The sequence below is a fragment of the Kryptolebias marmoratus genome, linkage group LG1 (assembly GCF_001649575.2).
Source record: "Kryptolebias marmoratus isolate JLee-2015 linkage group LG1, ASM164957v2, whole genome shotgun sequence".
NCBI lineage: Eukaryota > Metazoa > Chordata > Actinopteri > Cyprinodontiformes > Rivulidae > Kryptolebias > Kryptolebias marmoratus.
The window spans coordinates 14,507,600-14,533,295 of record NC_051430.1 but is presented as its reverse complement, the minus strand read 5'-3'; the positions used below and the strand labels follow the sequence as shown (position 1 = coordinate 14,533,295).

Here is a 25,696-nt window from a genome sequence, read left to right as displayed (position 1 = left end):
CAATCAGTTGCGAGGAGGTCTCGTGATGTTCGTTTCACGACCAATCAGAATGAAGAAGAGTAAAGCACTGTCCCTCCTCTGTTTGACAGACGGTTTGTGGAGGGTTCTCTTTTTTGCTGCTAATTTTTGCACATTAGTTCAGTTCAGGTGCAGTTTTTGCTTTAAAACGCTTGACTCTTTTAATTGAAGCGCGATGAACCGACAAGTCGGATAGGAGAGCGCTTTGGTGACGGGGTGAGTGAAAAGTCGGGTTTGTTTTTGGCGGCTAAACTAGCTTTAGCATAATTGAATCTGCAACATCCTTCACTTCCTGCCTTTAGCGAGCTGGTGTTGGCGACAATATCGAGTCTTTGGGCTGATGCTGTTACCATATGTTGCACTGTAGCACAGACGGTAGCTAATTACCAATAATATAAGCTGTTTTTATATTTAAAACCTTTGCTCACATGACTGGTGAATTGAATGGGGCCGGGGCGTTACTCCCCTCTCTCATCAGGACCACTTATCCCACTGATGAAGCAACACTGTTGCCCCTAAAGGAACACAGGTCTCTTATTTAATGCATTTGTTTTTCCTGCACAGTTACAACAATCCATAACTCAGCTTTGTTCTGACTGGACAGTATTGTCTCGGTGTCAGATATTTGGAATAACAATGTGTACTTTGCTGTACTTTCTTTCAGCTAACACATTTAGTAGGTGTGGCTGGTGAGCTGGAGGGATGGAGACTCTGATTCCCACCATCAACCGGCTGCAGGAAGTCTTTCTGACTGTGGGGGCAGAGATCATACAACTACCTCAGATAGTTGTGGTTGGATCTCAGGTCAGTCAGTGGAAAAACAAATGAGGAAAATAATGATTAGAGTTCAGCTTTAAGGAGCTGAAGTTGCCATGTTATTCTGAATGACGTGTTGTTTTTGTAGCACAAAATGCTGAAGATATGAACTGTGCGTATGTCTGTGTGATATTACTCTCGCTGTGTGCCACTACAGAGCAGTGGAAAAAGCTCAGTGCTGGAAAGTCTGGTCGGACGGGACTTTCTGCCTCGGGGATCAGGAATCGTCACAAGGCGTCCTCTGGTCTTGCAGCTTGTGAATGTTGCCCCCCTGAAGGAGAGGTTAAAGTTTGACAATGGTACCCAAATATGGATTTTGTTGTGTGCGTGTCTGTGTGTGTTTTCGCTTCAGAATGTTGCATAGAGAGATTTATATTGAGTAAATGTCAACTATCAAGATACACATGGGCACCACTCAGGCTTTTTTTAACTCACCGTTTCAAGCTGCTCCTTTGTTCTTGCAGATAGTTGCTTTCTCTTTGCTAACATACTCCTTTTCTTCCTCTTTTTCTCTGCCTGTTAGGAAATGGGGTTAAACAAAATGCCAAAAACAACTATCCAGGTCTCTGTATATTTGATCTACATGGTCTTATCTTTGCACTTTCCTTTGTTGTTTCTTTCGTGAACCCTTTCATTCCTTATGTTCATTCCGGCTATAATATATCTAGCATGATTAAAGTTGTGAATTTGTGATCCTCGTTGCTCTAGTTTTTACCTGCTTTCTCCGTAAAGCAATTTGAACTTACTCTCGTTTGTTCAGGTGTCAGAGCTGAAGAATGGGGTACATTCTTGCACTGCAAGAACCAGGTATCCTTATTTTGGGAATGCAAATGATGTCAGCTGCTGTGTGCAGAGTTTAAGTAATGGGTCATTCTCCTTCCTGTTCTGCAGACCTTCACAGATTTTCAGGAAATCCGCCAGGAAATTGAAGCAGAAACTGAACGGAGTTTAGGTGATAACAAGGTGCAAAGAATCCTTTCATATGAACCTAATAAGGCCGACACTTTAGCTTTTTACATTTGATAAACTTTTAAAATTTTCTTCCCTTTTTTAATGTTTTCCAGGGGATCAGTCCTGAGCCCATATATTTAAAGATTTTCTCCCCTAATGTCCTTAACCTCACTTTGGTTGATTTGCCTGGAATTACAAAGGTAAACAGACTCCAGAGTCTCATCAGTGCTGATTGAATTTTACACCCATAATCCTCACGGCTTTCGTGCTGTGGTTAGGGTAACGTCGGCTCCTTACTCCGTTTGTCACCTCAGGTTCCCGTTGGAGATCAGCCAGAAGACATCGAGACTCAAGTGCAAGAGATGATCCTGTCCTTCATCTCCAATCCAAACTCCCTCGTCCTCGCAGTGTCTCCGGCCAACTCGGACTTGGCCACCTCTGACGCTCTAAAATTGGCTCGTGAGGTTGATCCTGAGGGTTAGTGATTTTGCTTTCTCTCTCCTATTGCGTATTATCTGATGACAGTTAAGTATGAGTGTATTTTAAATTATTAATCATGCTGGAAGCTTTCCATCAACCAAGGCTGTTATTCTTTTTACTTAAAAGTCACTTTAAAAATTAATGTTGCTGTCATAATGCATTCTAATGACTGGATAAACTGATAAGAGAGCATATAATAATAATAATAATAACAATCAGGGAGGCTGTATTGAAGTGTTTGCTGTGCATAGTGATGATGAACAAATGTTCACTCTGCACACTTTAAATCCATCCCACCAGAAACATGTAATCTGTGTGTTCTGTCATGGCCCACTGTATGTTTTCCTGCTGGCTATTACTGTAAATTGTATTTGTTTGGTATTTGTTTGTATTTGTATTTGTCTGTCAGGTCGTCGAACACTGCTGGTGATCAGCAAACTGGACCTGATGGATGCAGGAACCGATGCGCTGGAGGTCCTATTGGGCCGAGTCATTCCTGTCAGGCTCGGGATTATTGGAGTGGTTAACAGGTCTGATAATTAAACTCGTGTTTAATGATCTAAGGTCCTTTTAGGTTTATTAATGGTGTATGTTCCGTTGAACGTTCTTACTACACTGGAAGGCTTCCCGACCTCCCATTCATTTTGGTCTTCCTAGGAGCCAGCATGACATCAATACCCAAAAGAGCCTAGAGGAGTCGATGAAGGATGAGCAAGCCTTCCTGCAGCGCTACTACCCCTCGCTCGCATCCCGCGCTGGCTCGCGCTACCTGGCCAAAACTCTGAGCCGACTGCTCATGCACCACATCCGCGACTGCCTCCCGGACCTCAAAACCCGAGTGACGGTGCTGAGCGCGCAGTACCAGGCCCGGCTCAACAGCTACGGTCAGCCGGTGGAGGACCAGAGCGCCACTCTGCTGCAGATCGTCACCAAGTTTGCCAGCGATTATTGCAACACCATAGAGGGAACGGCCAGGCACATACAAACGTCCGAGCTGTGAGTATCGCCTCACCCGAGCTGCTTCTGCACTGAAGCAAATGGTTTGTTCTGATTTTACAAACATTTACTGAAAGAAGAGCCGGAGCAGCAGATGAGCATGAACTTGTCACATCTTTTTGTTTTAAAGCTTTCTCACTTCCAAACTTTTATTGTCTCGTTTGTTTTAAACTGCCTTTTAATATGGACCATGTTGGTTTCGCTTACTTTTAGCAGTCTATTCTAACTTTTGGAAAGTGGTGTGGATTATAGAATTTAGTAGTTTTTACATGAATCAGCAATTAACTAAAGTAGGTGCGTAATGTTGCGTTTGTAATGTCCTTAGGGTAATATAAGTGTAAATTGAAGTGGTATCAGCATCTTCTTTTGGGACCTTCATCTCTTCAGCTCTTTTCCCACCAGGCAATTATTTCATTGAATATGTCGAGAGCAAATATTGACCCTTTTTGGTTGACTGCATTTAATTTGGGCCCCATTAACACGGCTGACACACTCGGCCCTGAGAAACAGCGCCGGTGTCACATCTGAACCCATCTCCCTTGCAGTTGCGGAGGAGCTCGAATCTGTTACATATTCCATGAGACTTTTGGCCGCACTCTGCAGTCCATCGACCCCCTGGGAGGACTGACTGATCTGGATATCCTCACTGCCATCCGCAATGCTACGGTGAGCCCCTGCTTGTGTTTGTGCGGGTCCTGTAATATTTATTCTGGTCAAGGTCTCTCGTTTGGAGAAATGGCAAGCATAACGATGGACTTGGTCTGCGTTTGCATGTGTGGTTTGCCCTGCAGGGTCCACGACCTGCACTTTTTGTGCCCGAGGTGTCTTTTGAGTTGCTGGTGAAGCGACAAATTAAGCGTCTAGAGGAGCCTAGCATGCGCTGTGTGGAGCTCGTACATGAAGAGCTGCAGAGGATCATCCAGCACTGCTCCTCCTTTAGCACACAGGTTAGCCAATTGTGATGCACACACACACACATATATTGGTGGTTTGTTACAATCCAGCTGCATTGGTTGTGAAACACTGTCTTTGTTTGTTCAAGGAGCTTCTGCGATTTCCCAAACTGCATGATTCAATTGTGGAAGTTGTGACTGGATTATTGAGGAAGCGTTTGCCGATTACTAATGAAATGGTAATTCACATCTTTATTCAAATTTAAATTAATTACAACAAACAGTCAAGTCCTGATATTGATCTGTTTTTTCTTTTTTTTTCATCAGGTGCACAATTTAGTAGCCATCGAGCTTGCTTACATCAACACAAAACATCCAGATTTTACAGATGCAGCGCAGGTCTCAGCGTCTGTCAACAGTCAGCAGGTAGATTTTTGTTTGTTTATTTCCACAAAACCATTTTTCATAACTCATTCACTCTGCTAAAGTAAACAGCTGACAGCTGTGCTCTGCTAAGCCTGAATCTGAATGTTTCGCATCCGAACGTTTGCAAAGTGAAATGCCAGGCTCGGCCGGAATTGCTTTTACCCTTTGACTCTTTTTGGATTTCATGCTTTCAGGCAGAGGCCATGGATGGAGGGAAGCGGTGGAAGAACGAGAAGGTTGCGGAGGAGAAACCCCCAGCCACGGGCTTTGGCAGCCCAAGCAAAGGCCAGGCCATTAACCTGCTCGACACAGTGAGTGATGGGATCATTAGGAGAACCAAACATTTACGATTTAATTCTTGCAGGCTGTCCAAGTTTAACTCTGCCCCCTCTCTGCCAGGGAGTTCCTGTATCCCGCAAACTGACAACCAGGGAGCAGAGGGACTGCGAGGTCATCCAGCGGCTCATCAAGAGCTACTTCCTCATTGTCCGCAAAAGCATCCAAGACAGGTTTGATCTGACTGGAATTGATCCAAAACACACTCTGCCCCCCCCCCGTCCCCACGCGTGTCATTATTGAAAGTCATTTTCTGACTTCTGACTTGGATCTGTGCGTGTGCAGTGTGCCGAAGACAGTGATGCATTTCCTGGTGAACCATGTGAAGGAGCATCTGCAGAGCGAGCTGGTGGGGCAGCTCTACAAGCAGCCTCTGCTTCAGGAGCTGCTCATCGAGTCACAGGACACCGCGCAGCAACGAACGGAGGTCGCCCAAATGCTCGAGGTGAACCCGGGTGGAGCGTGAACAGCGAGCTCGATGTCTCTCTGCCGCGTTGAAGCCAGTGATTTAACCCACCGCTATGCTTTTTCTTTTCTTCAGGCTCTTAAAAAAGCTAACAATATCATCTCGGAGATCCGGGAGACCCACCTGTGGTAGCAGAAGAAGTGATCAAGTGTCTGTCAGAGGACAGGTGTAAGCGCATGAGAGTGGATGTGAGTTTACTGTAGAGAAAGTGTGTGTCGCAGGCCCACAGCTTTCTCATGGACCAATGATCATCGCGCGTTTTAGATCAACCTTTCCCCCCATCAGCTGTTGCTTTTCACTGTGAATGTTAACGTAGAAGGAATAGTCAAACACTCAGGCAAAAAGTGTCGTTTCTCAGTTGAAAATGTGAAATCAGCCATGAACAAAATCATTTTTGTTTTTTTTTCCCCATGATGAGAAAGTTGTTTGATTTTAGCTGTTATTGTGAAGTTACTGGGTACCACATGTTGATTATTTATGTTACTTTTAAAATCCAAACATGTCTTCGATGCAGAGTTATTAATATTCTGTAAACTGGGCTTTCTTTGAGTCTCCTTTAGAAGGTGCTGAAGGTATATTAAAATGAACATTTGAACCTCCACCTTTTTTTTTTTTACTCAACAGTAATAAAAATCCACCTCTGTTGATTCAGACTGCAGTACGACTCAGAAGATGCTCACATTTTCAAATTGCGTATAATACTGACTCCAGATTTCATTTTTATCTCTTGAGTGATGATGATGATGATGATTATTATTATTGGTTTTATTTTCCAGAGGCACATTTACATATCAGAACATTTGCACTGTTTCCTAATAATAATCTATGTTTGTGTGTTTGGACATTATGGAAAGGACCAGACAATCCCAAACATGCGTCTCCCTGTTTGATATGTTAACACTCTTGGATAACAATATTTAGCTTTAAGTAACTGAACAGTTAGTTAGTTAATTGTTGAACTATCTCTTAAGAGGATAGAGTTTACCCGAGTAGAGCTGCCTGATTTCTCCAATTCAGATCTTTCCGTGTTTTGCTGTAAATGGAAAAACAGACAAAAGATTTTTTCCACGTTTAACTCTCTTCAGTCATCCAAGCTGCCCCGAGATTGAGACACTCAAGTTGCAGCTACTTCCTGCATGCAAACTTTTGGCGTTCCCAATTCAAAATGGACTATACGTCCTAATTTTAGCCGCAGCCGACTGCCTCCGTGCCAACATTTATTTATCCGCTGCTTGGTTTAAGATCTTCCATCTGCCGTTTCCTTGTTCTTGTTCTGTAAGTTGGTACTTTCTCCCTTCAGCCTGAATCACTTCTCATAACAATCGTAGTTATCTTTAAAAAAAAAAAGCTTTCTCAGGAGGACTGGCTTTTTTTTATAAATGGGATTATCAAATGGTACCTTCTATGTCATCCTGTCTTTATTTTTTCTGTTTCTGAAAACCCTGTTTAAGGTTGCATGTGTGTGTGTGATCAGTATGCTTGTGTGGAGGAGTGAATAAATGTCTATTTTGTATTATTTAAATGTATATTATCATGTCTTCTGCCTCTGAGTTCTTGCCTGCCAATTCTTGTGATACATGTTTGTTGAAGGAGTTCAGAACTACTCATTAAACTTTAACAATGGATGCTTTCTTTGGTCAGAAGTCTGTTTTCTGCAGCTGCTACAGTTGTTCTGTTTTTAATGATGCTTTTGTGTCACTCTCGGTGCTGCAAGATTGTCTGTGTTTTATTGGTTGTGATTAAAAACGGTCCTTTTCGGTCAGACGTGTTTGTCACAGATGCACAGTCGGGATGAAGATTAACAAGCACGCACATCGGTGCCAGTTTGAGACCCCCGTTTCCTTTGAGTTTGTGAAGTCTCAATTTAAATGGAGCCGCCGCTTTTCAGAAGATGATTTAATACCCTTTGGCGTCGAGGCAGCCCAAGTTACACATGAGCAGAGTTTGAGAAGAGAAGTGATGGATGTGTTACAGAAAAAAAACTGGAGAGCTGGTCATTAATGTTAGATGAGAGTGTGTGAGCAGAGCCACCACAGTCGAGGAGAATGCTTTTTTTTTTTTTTGGCACAGCAAAGCAAATATGATGAGTCAAATCTGTGCTGAATTCACAATCTTCACCGTTGTGTTTATTAGAGGTGCTGCAGAGAGCCAGATGGAACAGCCTCTTTTCACCTGATCCAAGAGCCCCAAAATGTGTGTGTGTGTGGTGGGACCTAAAGCGTATAAACTCCCATCAGGTGATCATTTGAAATTATTGTACTTTCCCCCCACTGTAACCAGTTATTTTGATCACCCTCTTATAGCACACCCCACCAACTGAGACTGGACCAGACCATACCAACTCCAGCATGATGGGAGGGGGCTCGGCTGCAGCATCAACACACACGCATCCTCTCGGTCCCCTAGAAGCAGCTAAATAAGGGCAGATTCCTTCAAAACGACCTTCCTATGAAGGCACGAACTCCCCTCCCGGCTCTCCTGGTTGTGAACAGAGGCGTGCAGGGATTTTCGGAGCTGTTTTTCCCTCCTTGTGTGTCACAGACTATTGAGCCAGTCGGCAGAGCAGCCTGAACAAAGCCACTAGAAGGAGAGAGGGAGAGAGAGGGAGAGGGAGAAAGAGGGAGAGCTTCTGGGAAGAAATGTCTCTCACTGACTCTGTCGCCTCGACAACCGGCTAAGAAAGGAGGGGAGGGAGGACCAGAAAGGGACAGAAGGGACTGTGGAGCATAAGAGGAGAGAAAAACAACACAATATGAGCTGCTGAAAATAGAAGATTCCTGCAGAGTGAGGAAGGAAATGGGATTTTTGTGTAAGGTTTCCCAGGGTGTATCTTTCTCTCTTGATGAGTTATTAACTATGATAATAAAGCATTAACTGATTTTTTTTATTTCTTTTTTTTTTCCTCACATCAGTGCACGGAGCAGATGAAACCCCAGAGCACAAGTTCAGAACAATAAAAGTGGACCAGGTAGGCCCGTGAATGCTCCACCTGTGATTCTTGCTCCATCTGCCTCAGGTAAGTCTTGCCTCAGTGTTGCAGACATTTGCTTTGATTAGGAATCTGTTTTGCTTTGGGCTTTCCTATTGATGAAATGTAAATATGCTGATTCCAGAGGGCAGCCAATTATGCAGCAAGGCAGAAAATGAAAGTCAACAACTTTTTTTTTTTTCTTTTAATAAATCAATAAAAGTTTGGGGGGGAAATCGGTGTCCTTATGTTTTCAGTGTATATTCATGCTGCAAACTGGGAAAATTAAAAACACACAGAGGCTTATTTACTCTTTTTTTTGTTTCAGGAGACTGAGAAACAAAATCAAACATTCATCCCCAGCATGCTTCACTCACAGAGCACATTGCTTTGCTTTATCACCAGTGTAAGCTACAATTCGTCAGCGGTATGAGAAATGAACATCTATCTCAGGTGAAATTGGATACAGAGAGTTTGACTTAAAGCTTGGACTCAGAGTGCGGAAAGAATAGAAACACTGCGCGCACTCATGCATAAGAATTATATTCATAGAGAAGCGGTGGTGAAATCAATGCTCCTGTAAATTGGGTGGTGGTCTCACTGAGTTTACATCAAGGCTGGATGTGAGGTCCATGCTGGATGAGATGGAGAGATAAACTGATGAGGGTGTGAGGGGAGACACGAGCGAAGGTTAAAAAAGATCCCCCGCCTTTTGTCGGATGGAGAGGTGGGGGGGAAAAGGCCATAGACAGCGAGAGGTGTGAAGAGCAAATTCAAGGCTGATGGAAATGCTGGGAAAAAATCATGAGAAGTGACTCATGAGAGGCTGGGATTGCTCTGAGCTGCCACTTCATCTACAGGACGCAAACTTAAAGATGCAGAGGAGGGCACTAATGCTGATGGTCCACTTAGTTGTGTTTTTGTTTTCCTCACAGCCATAGTGGGTTCAAATGACACAACTTTGTTGAGATTGGGTGACTTTATTAAACTGTTTCTGGAGCAGATGACGATTATTCAGTCTTCATATGGGGAGAAAAGTCTAATCGAATGCAACGAAAAGAAGGCGGCTGAACTTTCTTTTCTTTTGAACAGCAAGGTGTCAAGAATTATTTTGATCGATTCAAATAAATTTGCAGAGTTTAATCTAAATAAAAAGTTCTTTGCTTAATTGCTTTTTGGCCTGGCCCAGGCCATCAAGAAGTCTTGATGGATGTTTGAGTCAGCAGCAAACTGGAAACGAGACGTTCCTGGCTTGTGTAAATCGAAGTTCCCCTTCCTTGTATCTTTACTGTTTGGCACAAGCAGCGGATGCACTTCCAACTCTCAGGCGGGCACAGCATGACCAGCTGAGCTGCACCATGTAGAAAGAAATCAAAATGCGAGAAAGAAAGTTCCCACCTGAGTTAAATACGAGGCGAGGGGAGGTTATCCAGTCACACAGCAGCTGTAATACAGGAGGGTGAGTTTTCCCAGAACCTGCGCCCATATTTATTTCTTCGTGCATTAATCAGTTCCATTTTTCAGGATGACACTACATTACAGACCAAAAAAAAGGCCTTTCTCGTTAATAAGAACAACACCACTTTATCACATGGGAGGCAGCTTTTATTCCAATAAATACACAATGCGTGATGTCAAATTACTCTTTATGCTTAATCCACACCTGCACAGGGTTTAAATGAACCGTGTTCTCTTAATCTCTGCAGAAAAAGTGGCAGTGTTGAACATTTCTGGCGGCTTGTAAACACATTAGTTCTACCAGGCTCTGCGGCGCTTCGCAGCTGTGTACGTTGCTTATAATTATTGTGCACGAGGTGTAATGTTCTTCAACGCGGAGGAGCGGCGGACTCATCAGCGAGAGAGGAAAGGATGCGTCCCTGAGGCCGCGCATCACTTTCTGCTCCTCTGTACCTGCAGGTGTTGTAAGACACATGTGAACAGATGAGGGTTTGCAACAAAAAGAAAAAAAAGCTGTGACTAATGACTAATGAGCACTAAAGATGCCACACTTTTCAAAGAGCTGTACTAAACTGCCTAAAATGCCAGATTTTACATCAGAATTTGCAGCAACTTATCACGATTTTGAAGTGGGGACAGAATTACAGCTGCAGAGATGAAACTGGAGGGTTTTTTTCTCTCTTTTGTCATTATTATTATTGCTATTGAACATCAGATATCTTCACAGATGTTGGAGGTGCTGTTTGTTTGGTGGTTTGGAAAATGGCTGCGTGTGTCTCCAGTCATTACCAGAGCTTTTCTCTCCTCCTCTCCACGTATTGCTGCACTTGTCTGTGTTCCTCCTCTCATCTCCTGCCAATGCGAGTACAATCATTAAAACAAGACAGAGGGGCAGAAACAAAACCTAACAGGATTAAGTAAATCTAATTACCAAGATCAGCAGATGTATTCGGTTTCATTCCACTTAAACACAAAATTGTATCTCACATTTTGCGTTCAAGATAGGACACCTAATTGGTCTTTTCTCTCGCACGAGAAAAGGAGAACCTTCTGCATTACAGAACAAAATGCAAAAGAAAAACAAAGCGGTGCTTATTTCAGAATAATGGTTCTTGATGGCTGCAGATAGCCGGTGATTCTGCTTACACACTGCAGCCAGTGAATTGGATTAAATCATTGTTATTTTCGAAATGGATGCTGGTGTGTTCAAGAGGTGGCTGAAAATAAATGGATGGATAGCTGGATAACGGCGTATTTGTTTGAAACACCCTGCATCATTAATTAATTCGTCTTCCTACGGTGCAGGTAGTTCATGCTCGCACTCCTCCTCCTCCTCCTCCCCTTTGTAAAAGAGCACAGATGTCCTTGGCTGTGCGCTACGACAACACGCTAATTAATAAAACCAAGAGTTGTTCAGTTGAAATAAAAAGGCCCAAACTTGGCCACGACTTACAGCGTATTAGATTTGGTCGTGGAGCCCTTGGTTTTTAACTCCGCAGACTTTATTATCATCTATCACATAAAAAGGGAGGAAATGTGGCATAAAACAGCATTAGCTCATCTGAGTCCTGTGGACATTTCACATTAAAGGCCCTCTCTCTCCCCCCTTTATCTCTGCATCTCTGTCTCTCGTTTTCGAAAAGCAAAGAGCAAAAGCTTTTAATGATGTGGTCATTACACACATCCACGAGCTGCTCCATTATCACTGAACTGCTGACTTTGTCACACACGGTGGCCATACTGAGTGACTTTCTGCAGCAGACACGAGTATGCTCTCTGCTTCAGCACAACTTCTAAAGGCTTGGGATTCCTCGAAGGGATCCACATCGTTTTGCCGCTTCTCGGGCCACAGTTTTAAACTGAAACCTTCTTATGTTGAGAAATGACAACGATGTAGCCATTTCGGTCAGACCTTGTTAAGGACGTCGTGCACAATCTCATGCCATGTTGTAAGATGAGTTAGTGCTCAGAGAATGCATTGAGGATGACTCTCAGCTACTACCACAAATTAGAACTGGCTGAGTCGCCCTGAATCGGGTTGGCTCTAACATATGATCAGTCATAAATGTCCAGCCAGTGATTGCTTTTTGAAAGTTTCATTAGTGTGCCCAGTGGTTCGTGAGACATTTTTGCTACAGACAAATGAACGCACACACAGACAGAGGGCAAAAGGATTATTGCTGCTTCGCCTGCTGTGGCGGGCGATAATAGTAAACTTCACTCAGGTGAAATTCCCTCAATTCAATCCTCCTGAAATTCACTGCTCTAAAGAAACATTCAAACCTGAAGAAGCTCTAATTATTCATCTTAATAAATACCACAAATGAAAAATTTGCTCCTCTTTATAATGGGTTTTCACTTCAGCCACAGAGCTGCTCTCCGCTTTGTTTCACACATAATCACGATTCAGTTCCTTACCTGGCTGACCTTAAAGCTCAGCTCTAAAGAGACTAGATAAATTGCCCACAGTTAGCGCGCACGCCGCCACCAGAATGCAAACCGTCTGCAGTATCTTGTGTGTAGACGAGCAAAAACAAGTGGCACCTATTGACACCATTAGTCAAAGGCTGCCCATCACAGGAGATAAACCTGCTGTTATCCTGCAGCTCTGTTCAATACCCCTCTCGCTCTTTTTGTCAGTAATTAGACGAGTGAGATGATTTAATTTGGTGCAAAGCGGTCTCGGCTGCACCTCAACTCTTGACATGTAAACACCCACCAGCGGACCCTCTCCAGGTGATAATAACTGACAGAGACAGGGGAATAAAATCACAGCTTTTAGCCTGTCTTATCCCAAGCTCATGTGAGCAGCATCTTAAAGCAGGAGCCTGCCAGCCTTTCTTTCTTTTTCTTTTTTTTTTTTTTATAAGTCCTTCAAGGCCCCCCTTTCCTGTGTCAACAGCTGTTTGAGGACGGATTTCATTCTCTCGTGCCCTTGCTTGCTCAGTACAACTTTTTGGAAGTTACCCTGTCCTTCATTTTGCTTAATGCTTGTGTCAACTGCTGGCACCTCAAACATCTATTTCACGCTCATGTTCACTTACCCGAGGAGAGAGAAGGCAGAGCTGTGTGAGTGAGTAATAATCAAGTGGTGTAATGTGTCGATTTCAGGTGCCAGCATGGATGTGGAGGATGAGGCGCTGCTGTTTCAGACCAGCTGGAGTGGTGAAGAGGAGGAGGAGGAGGAAGAGGAGGAGGAGGATGGAGTGGCACACGCTGCAGGACAGAGCTGTTTACCTTGGAATGTAGGGGTGTGTGGGGTGTGGAGGGCAGTGGGATGGGTTTACACACAGCCCTGGGCCAGCGGAGTGGTTTTAGGGTTGGCCTTCCTGCTGCCATGTGTCCTGTTTGCCTACATGCTGCTCTACTGCCCTCCTCTGGACATAGACCTCTCCTACAGTGCCTTCGAGGTTCACAGCCACTTCTCAGCAGAGCGCTTCGATGCCCTCACCATTGCTGTAAAGACTCAGATGGGGTCCTGGGACAGGCGCAGGCGTGACATAGAGAGCACGGAGTCGGAGGCACTGGAGGAGCTTCTGCTGGAGAAGCTGGGTACAAAGGGCATCTTCTTCACTCGTTTAAACAGCACTTTACAGGCAGAAGATGATCAGACGAGAGAAGCAGCAGACAGGGATGCGAGGACAGAGTCCTATCTGAGTCAAGGGGTGATGAGGATGGACAAGAGCTCAGATCCCAGACCAAAGGAGGAGAGATTATGTAAGAAAAACTCCTCCCTCTCTCTGATCAGGAGGCTCAGGTTTGCCTCCAATTACTACATGCAGAGCCAGGCTCTGTGGAGGATCGAGCTGGTGTTTGTGGCTCAGGGGCAAGGCGATCGCAACATCTTCACTCCAGAGCGCCTTGAGACGATTCACGGCGTGGAGCGTCTGCTCATGCAGCACCCACAGTTTCATCAGTTCTGCTGGAAGCCTATGGAAATATTACGGGACCTGCCATTAGGGCCTTCTTACTGCTCCTCACCCAGCTCCCTCCTGTCCTACCTCTACCCCAGCGAAAGAGGGGGGAAGATCTACTACGACGGCATGGGGCCAGACCTGGCTGATATTCAAGGTACGTCCACACGAGTTTTAGTTAAATCATCAATGACTCCCTCTAACCAAACGGCTGACTCACCCGGTCTGTGCTTTGTTGTAGGCTCCTTAAGTCTGGCCATCACACACCCACAGTTCTACTGGTACGTGGATGAAAGTCTGTCTCCTGAGCATCTGTCCTCCTCTCTCCTACGCAGCGAGATCCACTTCGGCGCTCCTCTGCCGTCCTACTACTCCCTGCAGGACCGAGCAGACGAGCAGAGAACTCGCTTCAAGAACTTTGTGGTTCAGTACGCAGACATGCTGGCCAAGCAATCCACCAGGTCAGACGCAACCCCCAACTCTGAGTCTGAGTCTAATCCATTCAGGTGTTTTTTGCTCCTGAATGACAGTCTGTATATTTTTGTGAGTGCATCGCCAGAACTGCTTTTAATCGGCTTCTATCTGTGCAGTCAAGTGAAGGTGCTGTACGGAGGGACGGAGCTGTTTGATAATGAAGTGAGACACACCTTTTACAACGACATGATGCTGGCTGTCATCAGCGGAGCCTGCATCACTGCGCTCGTCTACATCCTTACCTCTTTTTCTGGTGCAGTATGACCTGTTTTTTTTTTTTTTTTTTGCTTCACTTGTGTGCACATCTCATGTTTGAACTGACAGAGTGAGTTTGGATTCACACGGCAGTGAACTTTGTTTTCTTGTCTCCTTAAAGTCTTTTTGACCTTCTTCGGGCTTGCCGGCATCGGCCTGAGCTGTTTGATGGCTCTGTTTTTATATCACGTTGTCTTCGGGGTGAGGTACCTGGGCATTCTCAACGGAGTCGCAGCATTTGTTATCATTGGTATCGGTAAGTTATTCTGTCCTTGTTAAAAGCTCTCATTAGTTCTTCTTAGAGAGATGGTAAAAGAGAAAAACTGATTTAAAACCTTTGCTTAGTTTAGCCTAAAATCCGGACCCAAAATGGTCTCAAAGGTTCAAACATTTTTCTACCAGCGCCTCTTAATCCTATTTTTCTCTTAAGCTTTTTAAGCTTAATAAGATATAAAACAATGTTAATAAACCTATAATAACAATTATAGTATCTAAACTTCCACTTTGGAAATTTATGGAAGATTTTATAGCCCTACTAGTGGTTTAGTTCCTAAATAAAGTAAATTTCTAGTACCACAATTTGAGTATAATTAATTCAGTAAAAAATAAAAAAAATGTCACATTAGTGATGTTGAAAGAGCATTAGGATTTAGAGCAAGTGTCATGTTTAACTATGACGATTTACTAAAAGTGTGATAGCAATAATATTCAACAAAGCAGACAAACTTTAGAAATGGTAACTCTATTTTTATGCTGTTCATTTTGTTTTTAGTTAAACAATAATTGAATTGGGGGGTTAAATATTTCAGCCAAGGAAGAGTTATTTATAGAGCATATAGTTTAAATTATTTCACAGAAATTGTTCATCAATTTTTAATGTTAAAAAAAATTGTCAAAATTCTTGTGCACCTTCTGTTTGACTTGTTGGGGCAAAAATAAACTTAGTCACAAGATTCTGCTTAGTTTAACACATTTTATTGCAATGTTTGTCAAATAGGGACTGTTCACCTGTGTGCCAAAACACACTGTATAAAAAAAGGTTTAAACATTTCACTTTAAATTACTATAACAAAATAGTTAAGTAAGTAATTTTTAAAAACTTTGTTGTAAATCTAAAACCTTAGCATTGGCTGTTTGAGCTGGAGCTTATACTGGTTGCTGTTTTCTTGAACTAAATCTCATATTTGATGAGCTCTTTGAATTTAATAGAAATCTTAATTTGCAAATCAAGTAGTAAAGCTCTGAGATAAATCTCAAAAGAAAAGAAGAAACAAACAGAAACAATAAAACTTTCAATTAAAATTCCTCAAAATTAGCTCAGATTGGCTCATAATGACAGTAAATAAATTTCGGAGTAAGAGTAGTCCACCTCCAATGACTGCTGAAATGATTTAGTAACTTCCTGGCATCTTGTCATCTTCGATCAGCACAAACTGCAGAAAGTTTTTGCAGCAGGCAGAGAAATCCTACACGTAACCTTGCATCAAACCAACGCATCACACTCTCCAAAGAAGCAGGAATGTGGTTTCCCAGGTTGCCAAAATAGTGGAAACCCAGAAAAAGTAACAGGGCCAAGGCACGATGTGGATGATGTGCCCAGAATCAGCCGGTTGCTGGACTGAGTCCTGGTGCTGGATGAAAAAAAAAGAAAAACACTTAGTAATTTGTCCAAACTCCCGTCACCTTCCATGAATTTGTCTGATTGCAGGTAAATGAGTTAATTCTCTGCTCAAACAGGCTCTGTTCCAACCAAAAGAGTTTTTTCTCCCCTCGAAACTTTCCCCTTGTAGTCTCTCAGTTTCTCAGAACCTGCTGGTTTTCCCTCCTAATTCCACTCTGTCTGCTACGCCAAGCTGTAGATTTTCTCTTTACCTCCGTGCAATAAAGGGAACATATTAAACTGCTCCCGAAAGGTTAAAGTGATTGCACATTTTTTACAGTGCATTAATCATAATAAGCATTTACACACTCCTCTGCTCTTCACCTCTCAGGTGTGGATGATGTATTTGTGTTCATCAGCACCTTCAGACAGGCCTCTCATCTGCGGCAGCCTCAGGAGCGAATGATCTACACAATCAAAACAGCCGGCAGGGCGACATTCCTCACCTCCTTCACAACCGCAGCTGCCTACGCTGCTAACACTTTCTCCCAGGTAATCATGACGGAGAAATGCAGCATTTAACAGAACCTGTACGGGACGTATATAAATGTGTGGCTCCTCTGCTGTGGATGAATAGAAGTGTCGTTCCCAGCAGACGGCTAGATAAGCACAAATTGAATGTTTCAAGGTCTTTTACACTGTGCTACATTTAACTGACACTCAGATCCCAGCCGTGCATGACTTTGGCCTGTTCATGGCCCTCATTGTCAGCTGCTCCTGGCTTTGGGTGTCTGTCCTGATGCCAGCGGCTCTGTGTATCTGGACCCAGCACGTGGAGCCTCATGAGCACGCCTGGCTGAACTGGTGAGCAGTTATTTCTTTGTGTCCGTGCGAGATTGTTTTTCTTCAGCCGTGATCCCTTCAGCTGTCCCTCACTTCAAACTCTCTCCTCTCTGAAGCGTGAAGTTGTTTTTGGGCCTGTCAGCGAGCTACAGTCCTCTGTCAGATGAGGATGATGATGTGGCACTTCTGTCGGTGGAGATGGAGCCAGGTGAGATTATTATCTCCACTTGCACTAGATGGATGAGTCCAGGCTGTGAAACATGGCTGTTCGGGCGCTGCTGAATCCGCTCACTTTGTCTCGACCAGGCCCTTGTGACACAGATGGGGACGCAGCCATTCTGTCCCTGTCGGTGGAGACATCTTTGTCCCCTCCAGGGCCGCAGCATATGGGTGTCGTCAGCACAAAACTCCAGTGGGTGCTGAAGCATTTAGTGGCTGAGCCAGCAGTAAAGCAACGCAAAGCTGTTCTAGGTGAGATCCACCATCAACTCATTAAGTAAGTCAGTAATTTCCTATTTATGTAGCTCTTTTTGAAACTAAAGACTACATTTAAAGGGCAGAGAAATAAAAAAAGATAAATTAAAGGCTTAGCATTCTGTGAAGAAATCACCTGCCTGCTTTTAAGAGTTTTAAACTAGGATTATCTTATGTTGATTTTATTTGACTTTGGGGTTAAATCCTGAAAATAATGTTATGAAAAAGCTCATGCCATCTGTTAATTCAGAGCTACTACCACATCCAATTTTAGCTTAATATCTGTAAAATTGACTGAGTTATAGCCATTTTTAGGTTCCTTAAGCTCAGGTGGCTAAAAGCCATTATCGCCTACATTTCAGCACCACGTGATTTAAAAAAGCAGACAATAAAACAATGTCAAAGAGTACCAAAGCTAGTGAATTAAAAAGTGTCTTCAGCTGTGATTAAAAACACTTGGGATTTTGTCGTCCTGACTCCCAGAGGAAGGCTATCCCACAGTTTGGGTCCCAGGACAGGAAACGCACAATCCTCTGTTTTCAGTCTGAAACAAGAAGGCCTTAAAACGAAGACGAGAAGGATTGTAAGGGGTTAAAAATTGATTGAAGGCCAGTTGTTTATGGCTTCATAGACAAGAAGGAGGGTTTTAATTGAATAATCAGTGTCAAAACATGAAAACTGGGGTGATATGAGAGAAAATCAGACCAGTTATAAACAGGAAACAGTTTCTTTGTTTAAATAGAAATAAAGACAATTACAATAATCTGAACATTACAACACAAAATCAATTACACTTTCAAAGTGCCTTTAAGATAACGGGAATCAGATAACTTATCAAAAATGGAGTTGGTTGTCAAAGATAACAGTTTTCTTTTTTCAGATGATTTTGTTTGATCATTTTGTGAGCAAAGGGACTGAAGGATGTTATCAGGAACTAGATTTGAGTCAAAAATCAACACATCCTTTTTATCGTGATTTAGTTAAAGAACATTTGAAGACATGCATTCAGACAGATGTATTAGATAAACCATCAGACTTCAAGATAAAGCACCACCAGCATAATAATGATATAAAAAAACACAAATTAAAATTTGGATCAGGTGTCCTCCTCCATCATGTTTGTCTTCCTGTCGATCCAGGTGTGTTTCTCCTGGTCGTGCTCTTATCTGCGGGCTGCTGCTGTCTCCTGAGGCCCGCCACTCACGCCCCCCTTCTCTTCCGGCCAGACACAAACCTCCAGACTCTGCTGGCGCTGCGCAGCAACCTCAGCGGCCAGGGCATCTCCTGCCCCATGTGTTCAGGTAAAACCACCAAGACAAAAAAAAAATGCAGCAGAGAGGTTTAATCTGAAGCAAACATGTTGAAGGCGTGTTTTTATCCTGTAGGTGTGTTCATGGAAAAACCCCACCCGTTGTTCGCCCACGCTTCCTCGTCAGGTTTTAGGTTTTCTACACATCAGCACAGCCTGAGCACGACGGCCTCAACCACTTCTCAGAGCCTGCTAAAATTAAACCCAAACACCAATCAAACAGGTAAACACTCAGCTCCTGGGAATCCTCCTTAATTAAAGCAGATATAATGACTTTTTTTTTTTTTCCATTTCATTTATTTTTTTCAGGCCCCTTGCTGACAGTGTACATAGCGAAGCTCCACCAAGGAGGATCCACAACAATTTACCGATTCTCGCTCAACACCAGCGTCCCTTCCCCTTGGGAAATGTGCAGCCCAGAGCATGAGGACGTGTCATCATTCCAGGTTAGGGAGTAGGAGAAGTCAACTTGATGAGTTTCTGTATAATTACATCTGTGACATGCGCCATTAAAGCAGCTTGTATCTGATTGTTTCATCTAAATAGGCTTTTAGTCAGCCCTACAACAATTACACCCGCAGAATGACGGTGTGCGTTTCCCGTGTGTACCGCCCGAACCCCAGCTGGATGATCACGTTTGGCTCCTGTGAACGTCGCCATGGCTGGAATCCAGAGTTTTCCTTTTATGTAGCAGCGTCTCCACAGCAAAACAGCAGGTGAAATGACAAAAGAAGCAATTCTGAGCTCAAGTATAGGCTCTCGTGTGGTTTTAGTGGCAGTTTTTGTCATTTTCCTTCTGCTATCTCCACTTAGGAGGTTATATTTTGCTCAGTGCCGCCTGAGACCTCATCCCAGTAGAGTGTGTGTCAAAACGCCCGGCTGTGGCTTCAGTTCTGGGCCTGATGGACCTTCACAGGGAACCTTTTATATCCCTTTTCCCAGCAGTGAGCAAGCAAGCATCTCTGTCAGTAAGCATCATTAACTTAAGGACGGTTTGTTAGTCCACAAGGAAGACTAGTTTCACACTGTATGTGTGTCACTTTTTCATTTAATTTCACATTTGAGTCTTTCACTAAGAGAGAACACCGCCGTATGACAGCTTCTTCAAATGTAGCTTCTTAAAGTGGCACTCTGTGAACCCACTGGAGGATTTGTTTTTCCCACAGTTCCTCCCGTTGGACAGATATTTTTACACTTTGTAAACAGACACAGCTGAGAGGTTTTTCCTCTTGTTCTATTTTCGAAGATCCCTCATCGGCTGCCAAAACAAAAGCATCCAAAACGTCTGGCTTCAACCCGTGCAGCGGCGGCGTATGTGGCCGGCCAGCTGTGCGCCCTCTGGTCGACACCGGGGCCATGGTTTTTCTTGTGTTTGGGATCCTGGGAGTCAACAGAACCGCAAACAAGGAAAACCATGTCATTGGAGATATGGTGAGGTGTCACGTCTGTGCCATTTGTGTTCTAATAATTAAGATACTGGACTCCACATGGGTCCTGATGGAGTCATTGGTGCGTGGATGAAAATAGCCTGTTTGTCATTATAAGTGCCTTCAGTTAAATTAAAATTGCTGCCCCATGAGAGGACATTGACTTAAACATAAGACATAGCTTATTAGCAGCCATATAATAAAAATTGGAATAAACTGTCGAATAAAAATGTTCTCGGTAATTTTTGTAAAGCTTACCAGAGAGCCACGAAGATGTGATTGCAGAGTCACATTTTCTTCTGTTTTGACGTATTTCCCCCCCCCCTAAAGGGCAGCATCATACTGGATCCAGACTTTGATATCTTCAAGGAGATGGGGCACCTCTGCAAAATCTGCAAAGCTGTTGGTGCAAATCGAAAACTTGTGAAGCCAGGAGGAGCTCAGTGCTTGCCTTCAGGTAACGCTCGGTCGTTTTGTTGATGAAAATAAGTGGTTTCTGTAGAAAACATTGCTCCTAACAGACAACAATCTTCTATTTCATAAAACCTAGCTCTTCGGGGAATGAAAAAAAGAAGACTTTCTTTTTCAAATAAACTCTGTGTTTAAAGTTGATTTATGCGAGAACACTTGAATGAGAAAGCATACTAAATCTAAGAATTTGTATATCAGACAAAATATTTTGTTGAGTGGGCAAAACATCTGAGCTCTGAGGATTTGAAATGTATGAAAATTTGTTTTTCATATATTCTGTTATTATCCTGAAATCAAGTTCCTGCAACACTAAACTGCAAAAAAGACGGGCTCAAAAAATGGGTGGAAGACTCAATAATATCCATGCAAGTCAAAATCTGAAACAAACAGATTAAATTTCAACACAGTTCTAAGAAATGCAAAGACAAGGTTATTGAAAGGACGATTGGTTTTGTTTCCTTCTCTTCAGGCAACAAGTTGTCTTCAGTTTTGCCTCTGCTTCATCCCGAGTGCCACTCTCTGCCTGAGCCCAACCTGCTCCCGGGGCAGCTCTCCCACGGAGCGGTGGGGATGCACGGAGGGAAGGTCTGCTGGCTCTCCATGGCCTTTGAATCTGTAAGAGCTTTTGTCTTCAAGCCTGTCCTCCACGTGTTTAAAAGCCGTCTCGTCCAGGCATCCCCTAATGCTCCACTTCTCCTCTCCAAAGACCACATACAAGGGGAAATCCTCCTTTCAGACCTATTCTGACTTCCTTCAGTGGGAGAACTTCATCCAGGAGCAACTCGCCAGCCTCCCGCAGTCTTCTGCTCTCCAGCGAGGCTTCCAGACCTGTGAGCACTGGAAGCAGATATTCATGGAAATCATAGGCAAGTGAAAGATGTTTCCACGGGTGATGTTTTTCTTTTCTGCAAATAAAGAAGGTTTTGCATGTATAAATCAGTGAAAATCTGATGTACGTAGGTGTGGAGAGTGCCCTCTGGAGTCTCCTGCTATCTCTGGCCATCTGTGTGGCAGCTGTGTCTGTGTTCACTGCACATCCTCTGCTGCTGCTGCCGGTGCTCATAACAATAATAGGTAAAAGATGCAGTGGTGTAAACAGGTTTGGAAGCATCGTGAGGAGTCAGATGAAGGTGCACGTTTTTGTCTTCAAACAGGGGTGATCTGTTTGGTCGTGGCTGTCATGTATTGGCTGGGATGGGAGATGGGAGCAGTGGAGGCCATTTCTCTGTCAATACTTGTTGGATCTTCAGTGGATTACTGTCTGCACCTGGTGGAGGGTTACCTGCTGGCTGGGAAGACCATTTCCTTTTCGCCTGATCAAAGCTTTGTATGTGGGCATGAACATTTGTCTTAAAATAGACAACGTCTGCAGCATTTTAGGACAGTAAAATTAGTGGGGTTTTTTTGGGATTTTTTTGCAGGAGCCTTCTGCAGAGAGGCAACGGCGAACCCTGGAGGCGGTGAACCATGTGGGCGTTGCCATCGTGTCCAGCGCCGTCACCACGGTGATCTCCACGGTCCCTCTCTTCTTCTGCGTCATTGTGCCTTTCGCCAAGTTCGGTCAGATCGTGGCCATCAACACGGCCGTCTCCATCTTGTTCACCCTGTCCGTGACCTCGGCCCTGTTGGCCTGCATGGCCCCTCCCTGCTTTAACAGACACCCCGGTGCCGTGCTGAAGGCCAGCCTGGCTGTGACGGCAGCTGCAGCCATAGGTGGGGTTCTGTGCTGGGTGGGGCGACAGCTGGGCGCGTCGGCCTGGCGATCAATCAGCACGTGAACCCGTCTATTTGTCAACTCCCACTGATGTCAGACATGAGAAATGTAGTTTTTCTCTTTGTTTAAGGACGAATAGCAGATCAGGAAGTGATCTTTATAGCACAAAGATGTCAGAATCATCTCAACAATTAAAAACTGTCCTTTCCAGAGTACATTTTTTTCACTTGTACCTACCAGTGGATTCAGAGTTTTGGGGTGCAAATCCTCACCTGCTCGACGTTTTTCTGATTTATTGTGTAACTATGTGACACGGCTGTGGTCTGACCTTTCTGTGTTTTGTTCTGTATCCCCGTCCATCTTGGTTAAATTCACACTTTCATCTGTATTACTCAAAGAGTTGTGAGGAGCTGCGGACCGTTCGGACAGGATGTAGTACCCTGATGTTTGTGACGATTTGCTGTAGGTTCTCACAATGTCATGGTGATCTTGTGAAACATGTTCGTTTAATGCTTTGTGTTCTCTAGATTGTGCTCTGAATGTGATTTTCTGGCCTTCGCAGATAATAAGGAAACCTGGCTGGTTTACAAGTTGCGTAAACAGAATGTACACTGTTTTGTTAAATGTGAAACGTGTTGTGAACGTCTCAGTATGCCGCTCTCGCTCTCTCCGAACTAAACCTTTGGATGCTGCCAGAACAAAATGTACCTAGAAACCCTGTGGTCACCACCACTTTGCACAAGTTAGACCTCTGTGTAGCTGATTAGATCTTTAGCAGCTATGAGGTCTGTGAGTTTTCTAATCGAAACAAATTGAAGGAATCCTCTCGTCACCTCCTCAGGTGTACCCTCTGCCAGATTTGAAATCACTCACTGTAACCCTCTTGTGCTCTCAAGCCGTTTGAAGCACCACTCAAACAGCCATCAGAGGCAGCTACGCTCTGCCCGCACTGGAGACGAGGGCCATTTGTCAAACCACATAACACTATAATGGTTAGGGAGAGAGGGACCAACTCCATTACAGCAAGAGTGGTAAATTTTTGTTTTGTGTGTGTGTTACTTGTAAATGTCAAATAAAGCAGGTGAGGTAAGCCTTTAGTCCTCTTTTTTTTTTTTTGTGAAAGCTGTGCCCTTTTCTCTGCTAGATAACGTAGGAGGATGATGAGCTGTCACTGTTTGCTTACAGTCACATAATTACTGTGAGAGTTAGTGTCAAACCTCTGGGTGGTGGCTATTAGTTATCTATATGGAACAGCTCGGCCTGAACCGCCAATTACAGGGCAGTATTGTTTTATGTTGCTTATTAAACAAAAGGATGTTACAGTAAGAAAGCGCCTGTTTTTTGTTTTTTTTATAAACCACCCTGAAGAGAATGAAATCTGTCGCAGCAGAACAACAGAAACAAAGAAAGTTGTGAATGTCAGTGCCCATTTCTGTCTAGTTACAGAACTGCTTTTTGTATTCAGATGAGATTGTGCAAGTAAGTAGATTTAATCAAAAATGGCAACAAAGGGGCATCTTTATGAACATAAGACATTCCCTCATCCTTCTGAGGCCTGCTTACTCAAACCGTCCCACCCAGTTTGCAGCTTTGGTACATACAGCAGGACGTCTAACAGGTTGAGGCACCAGTTTCACCTTTTTATCAGCTGGCTGTACAACACTGCTCCATTCTTTGTTTATATGAAAATGTGCAGCAACACACGTCCTTCCACTGAATAATTACTGACTGAGAGAGGTTACATCTAGAGAGCACTTCTATTGCACTTTGAAATGACAAACGTCTTGTATGAGTGGAGAATCCCACGTACTACTAAAAGGAACTATTGAAAGGGATAGTCCTACTCTTTTGAAGTGGGATTTTGTGGGAAAGTTATAAGCAATATCTTACCTGTTGTAGACAGCTCACTGAACGACTTCAGTTTGGAAAATAGCCTAAGTCTGCCCTGGCTGACGAGCTAGCAGCTAGTCTGAGCGGGACCCAGAGCTAAAGTGGATTGCTGCTGTTTTAAAATGAAATGTTATATTCCCTAGCTGCACTGGAGGTGCTACTGCTAGCTGCTGCATATGCTGCATATTCGTGTTTGGAAATAACCATAACACTGTATGAAGGTAACCAAGTAATGTAAAATTACAAGTTTATAAAATGACATTTCCACTGTGGACCTCTCTCAAATAGAGGTTTTGAGACAGCAGCAGTTTTTTTAAAACTAGCGCTGCTAAGACTAGCTGTCCTTTTTTTTTTTTAACAAACCTGAACCTGAGAGCACTCAAAGTGCTATCTACAACAGGTAAGATATTATTTGCTCATAACCTTTCCAGAAAAAAAAATCCTTTTAAACTTAAGAAGTATTTTTCCACGTTTGCTTGTCAGGTTTCCATTCAAGTCTGTCTCACCTGATTGTGCTCAGCTACTCAGCACACTTCCATAACGTGATTTCAGTGCAATGAGCACAGAACAGATGTGCAGGTCCAAACTAGTCCTTTGAATAAAGCTCAAACATGAAACAAGTGTATCAGACTGCAGAAAATACAAAAAAATATGACGCTGAATGACAAATAAATGGAGAGAAAGAGAGAGTGAGCAACAAAGTATATTCAACATAGACCAGTGGCTATACATTAGAAGGCAACTATAGGGCTAAATTCCACAGTACCTTTCCACCTTTAACATTATATGTGTTATCACTAGAACAATAAATACCCAGGCTCATTTGGTTCTTAAGAAATACTTCATTGTCCCAGGAGAAGGCATTATTTTTTTTCCTCAGGAGAGAATTCACTTTACATCAGAACTGTAAAACAACACTGAAACATAGGTCTTATTTTTATTTCACCCCATGTTACAGGGCACACACAATGTTCAAGTATGCCCGAGGAACTAGATGGAGCAATGAATTAAAAACAGAAGAATACGAAGAGATAAAAAGCATTTAAAAATAAGTGAACTGGCATTGCATTTCACAAAGTTTTATAAGCTCATGATTTTGGAACAATTCACTGTAAAGTGCTAACTGGTTCGAGCAGAGAAAAGCACATGTTCCCTTTTGAAAAAAAAAAAAAAAAAATTTCAAACATTACTTTATACATGGAGGTACAGTAATAGCCAGTCACCAGGCAAGCAATTACCAACCAGAAGACATGGACCCCATTTCTTTTATTAGTCCTTTAATAAGATAACTGCTTCCTTAATTTCCTTGTTAATGGTAACAGTGAGAATCTTGCCACTGGTTGCCAGGACAATGCCAATTACAAATGCTGGTGTTGTCACTGTACAGTTTTCATTCTTTCCTTGTAATTACATGCAATTGACTGACATACAGTATCAAAATCTCAAGATGAGTCCTTTTAATCCTCTTACAGACAGGAACTCCTCCTCCTCCTCCTCCTCCTCCTCCTCCTCCTCCT

The 25,696-nt window shown here is 43.4% G+C and overlaps 2 protein-coding genes across 4 annotated transcripts; both read left to right on the top strand.

Annotated features, from left to right (window-relative positions):
• Positions 1-10: 10 nt before the first annotated feature.
• On the top strand, positions 11-7,007 carry si:dkey-32e23.4 (dynamin-1-like protein). Of its 3 annotated transcripts, none has more exons than XM_017417084.3 (18): positions 11-234; positions 683-822; positions 992-1,133; positions 1,358-1,396; positions 1,595-1,641; positions 1,726-1,797; positions 1,899-1,985; positions 2,100-2,262; positions 2,675-2,795; positions 2,923-3,261; positions 3,807-3,927; positions 4,053-4,208; positions 4,304-4,393; positions 4,482-4,580; positions 4,775-4,891; positions 4,980-5,089; positions 5,202-5,361; positions 5,458-7,007. In XM_017417084.3, the coding sequence occupies exons 2-18, from the start codon at positions 721-723 to the stop codon at positions 5,512-5,514; spliced, it is 2,022 nt and encodes a 673-aa protein (XP_017272573.1). In that variant the 5' UTR covers positions 11-234; positions 683-720; the 3' UTR covers positions 5,515-7,007. The 3 variants fall into 3 exon arrangements, with proteins under 3 accessions (XP_017272573.1, XP_017272574.1, XP_024861933.1); XM_025006165.2 differs by lacking the exon at positions 11-234 and adding an exon at positions 266-547; XM_017417085.3 differs by lacking the exon at positions 1,358-1,396.
• A 113-nt stretch (positions 7,008-7,120) lies between these two features.
• Positions 7,121-24,152, top strand: disp3 (dispatched RND transporter family member 3). Its single transcript, XM_017417083.3, has 22 exons — positions 7,121-8,191; positions 8,295-8,398; positions 12,920-13,879; positions 13,964-14,183; positions 14,313-14,449; positions 14,573-14,707; positions 16,443-16,603; positions 16,776-16,915; positions 17,011-17,102; positions 17,201-17,365; positions 18,508-18,669; positions 18,754-18,900; positions 18,987-19,123; positions 19,224-19,393; positions 19,491-19,645; positions 19,924-20,108; positions 20,435-20,561; positions 21,045-21,190; positions 21,282-21,441; positions 21,536-21,649; positions 21,730-21,902; positions 21,997-24,152. The coding sequence occupies exons 3-22, from the start codon at positions 12,928-12,930 to the stop codon at positions 22,351-22,353; spliced, it is 4,035 nt and encodes a 1,344-aa protein (XP_017272572.1). The 5' UTR covers positions 7,121-8,191; positions 8,295-8,398; positions 12,920-12,927; the 3' UTR covers positions 22,354-24,152.
• Positions 24,153-25,696: the final 1,544 nt, after the last annotated feature.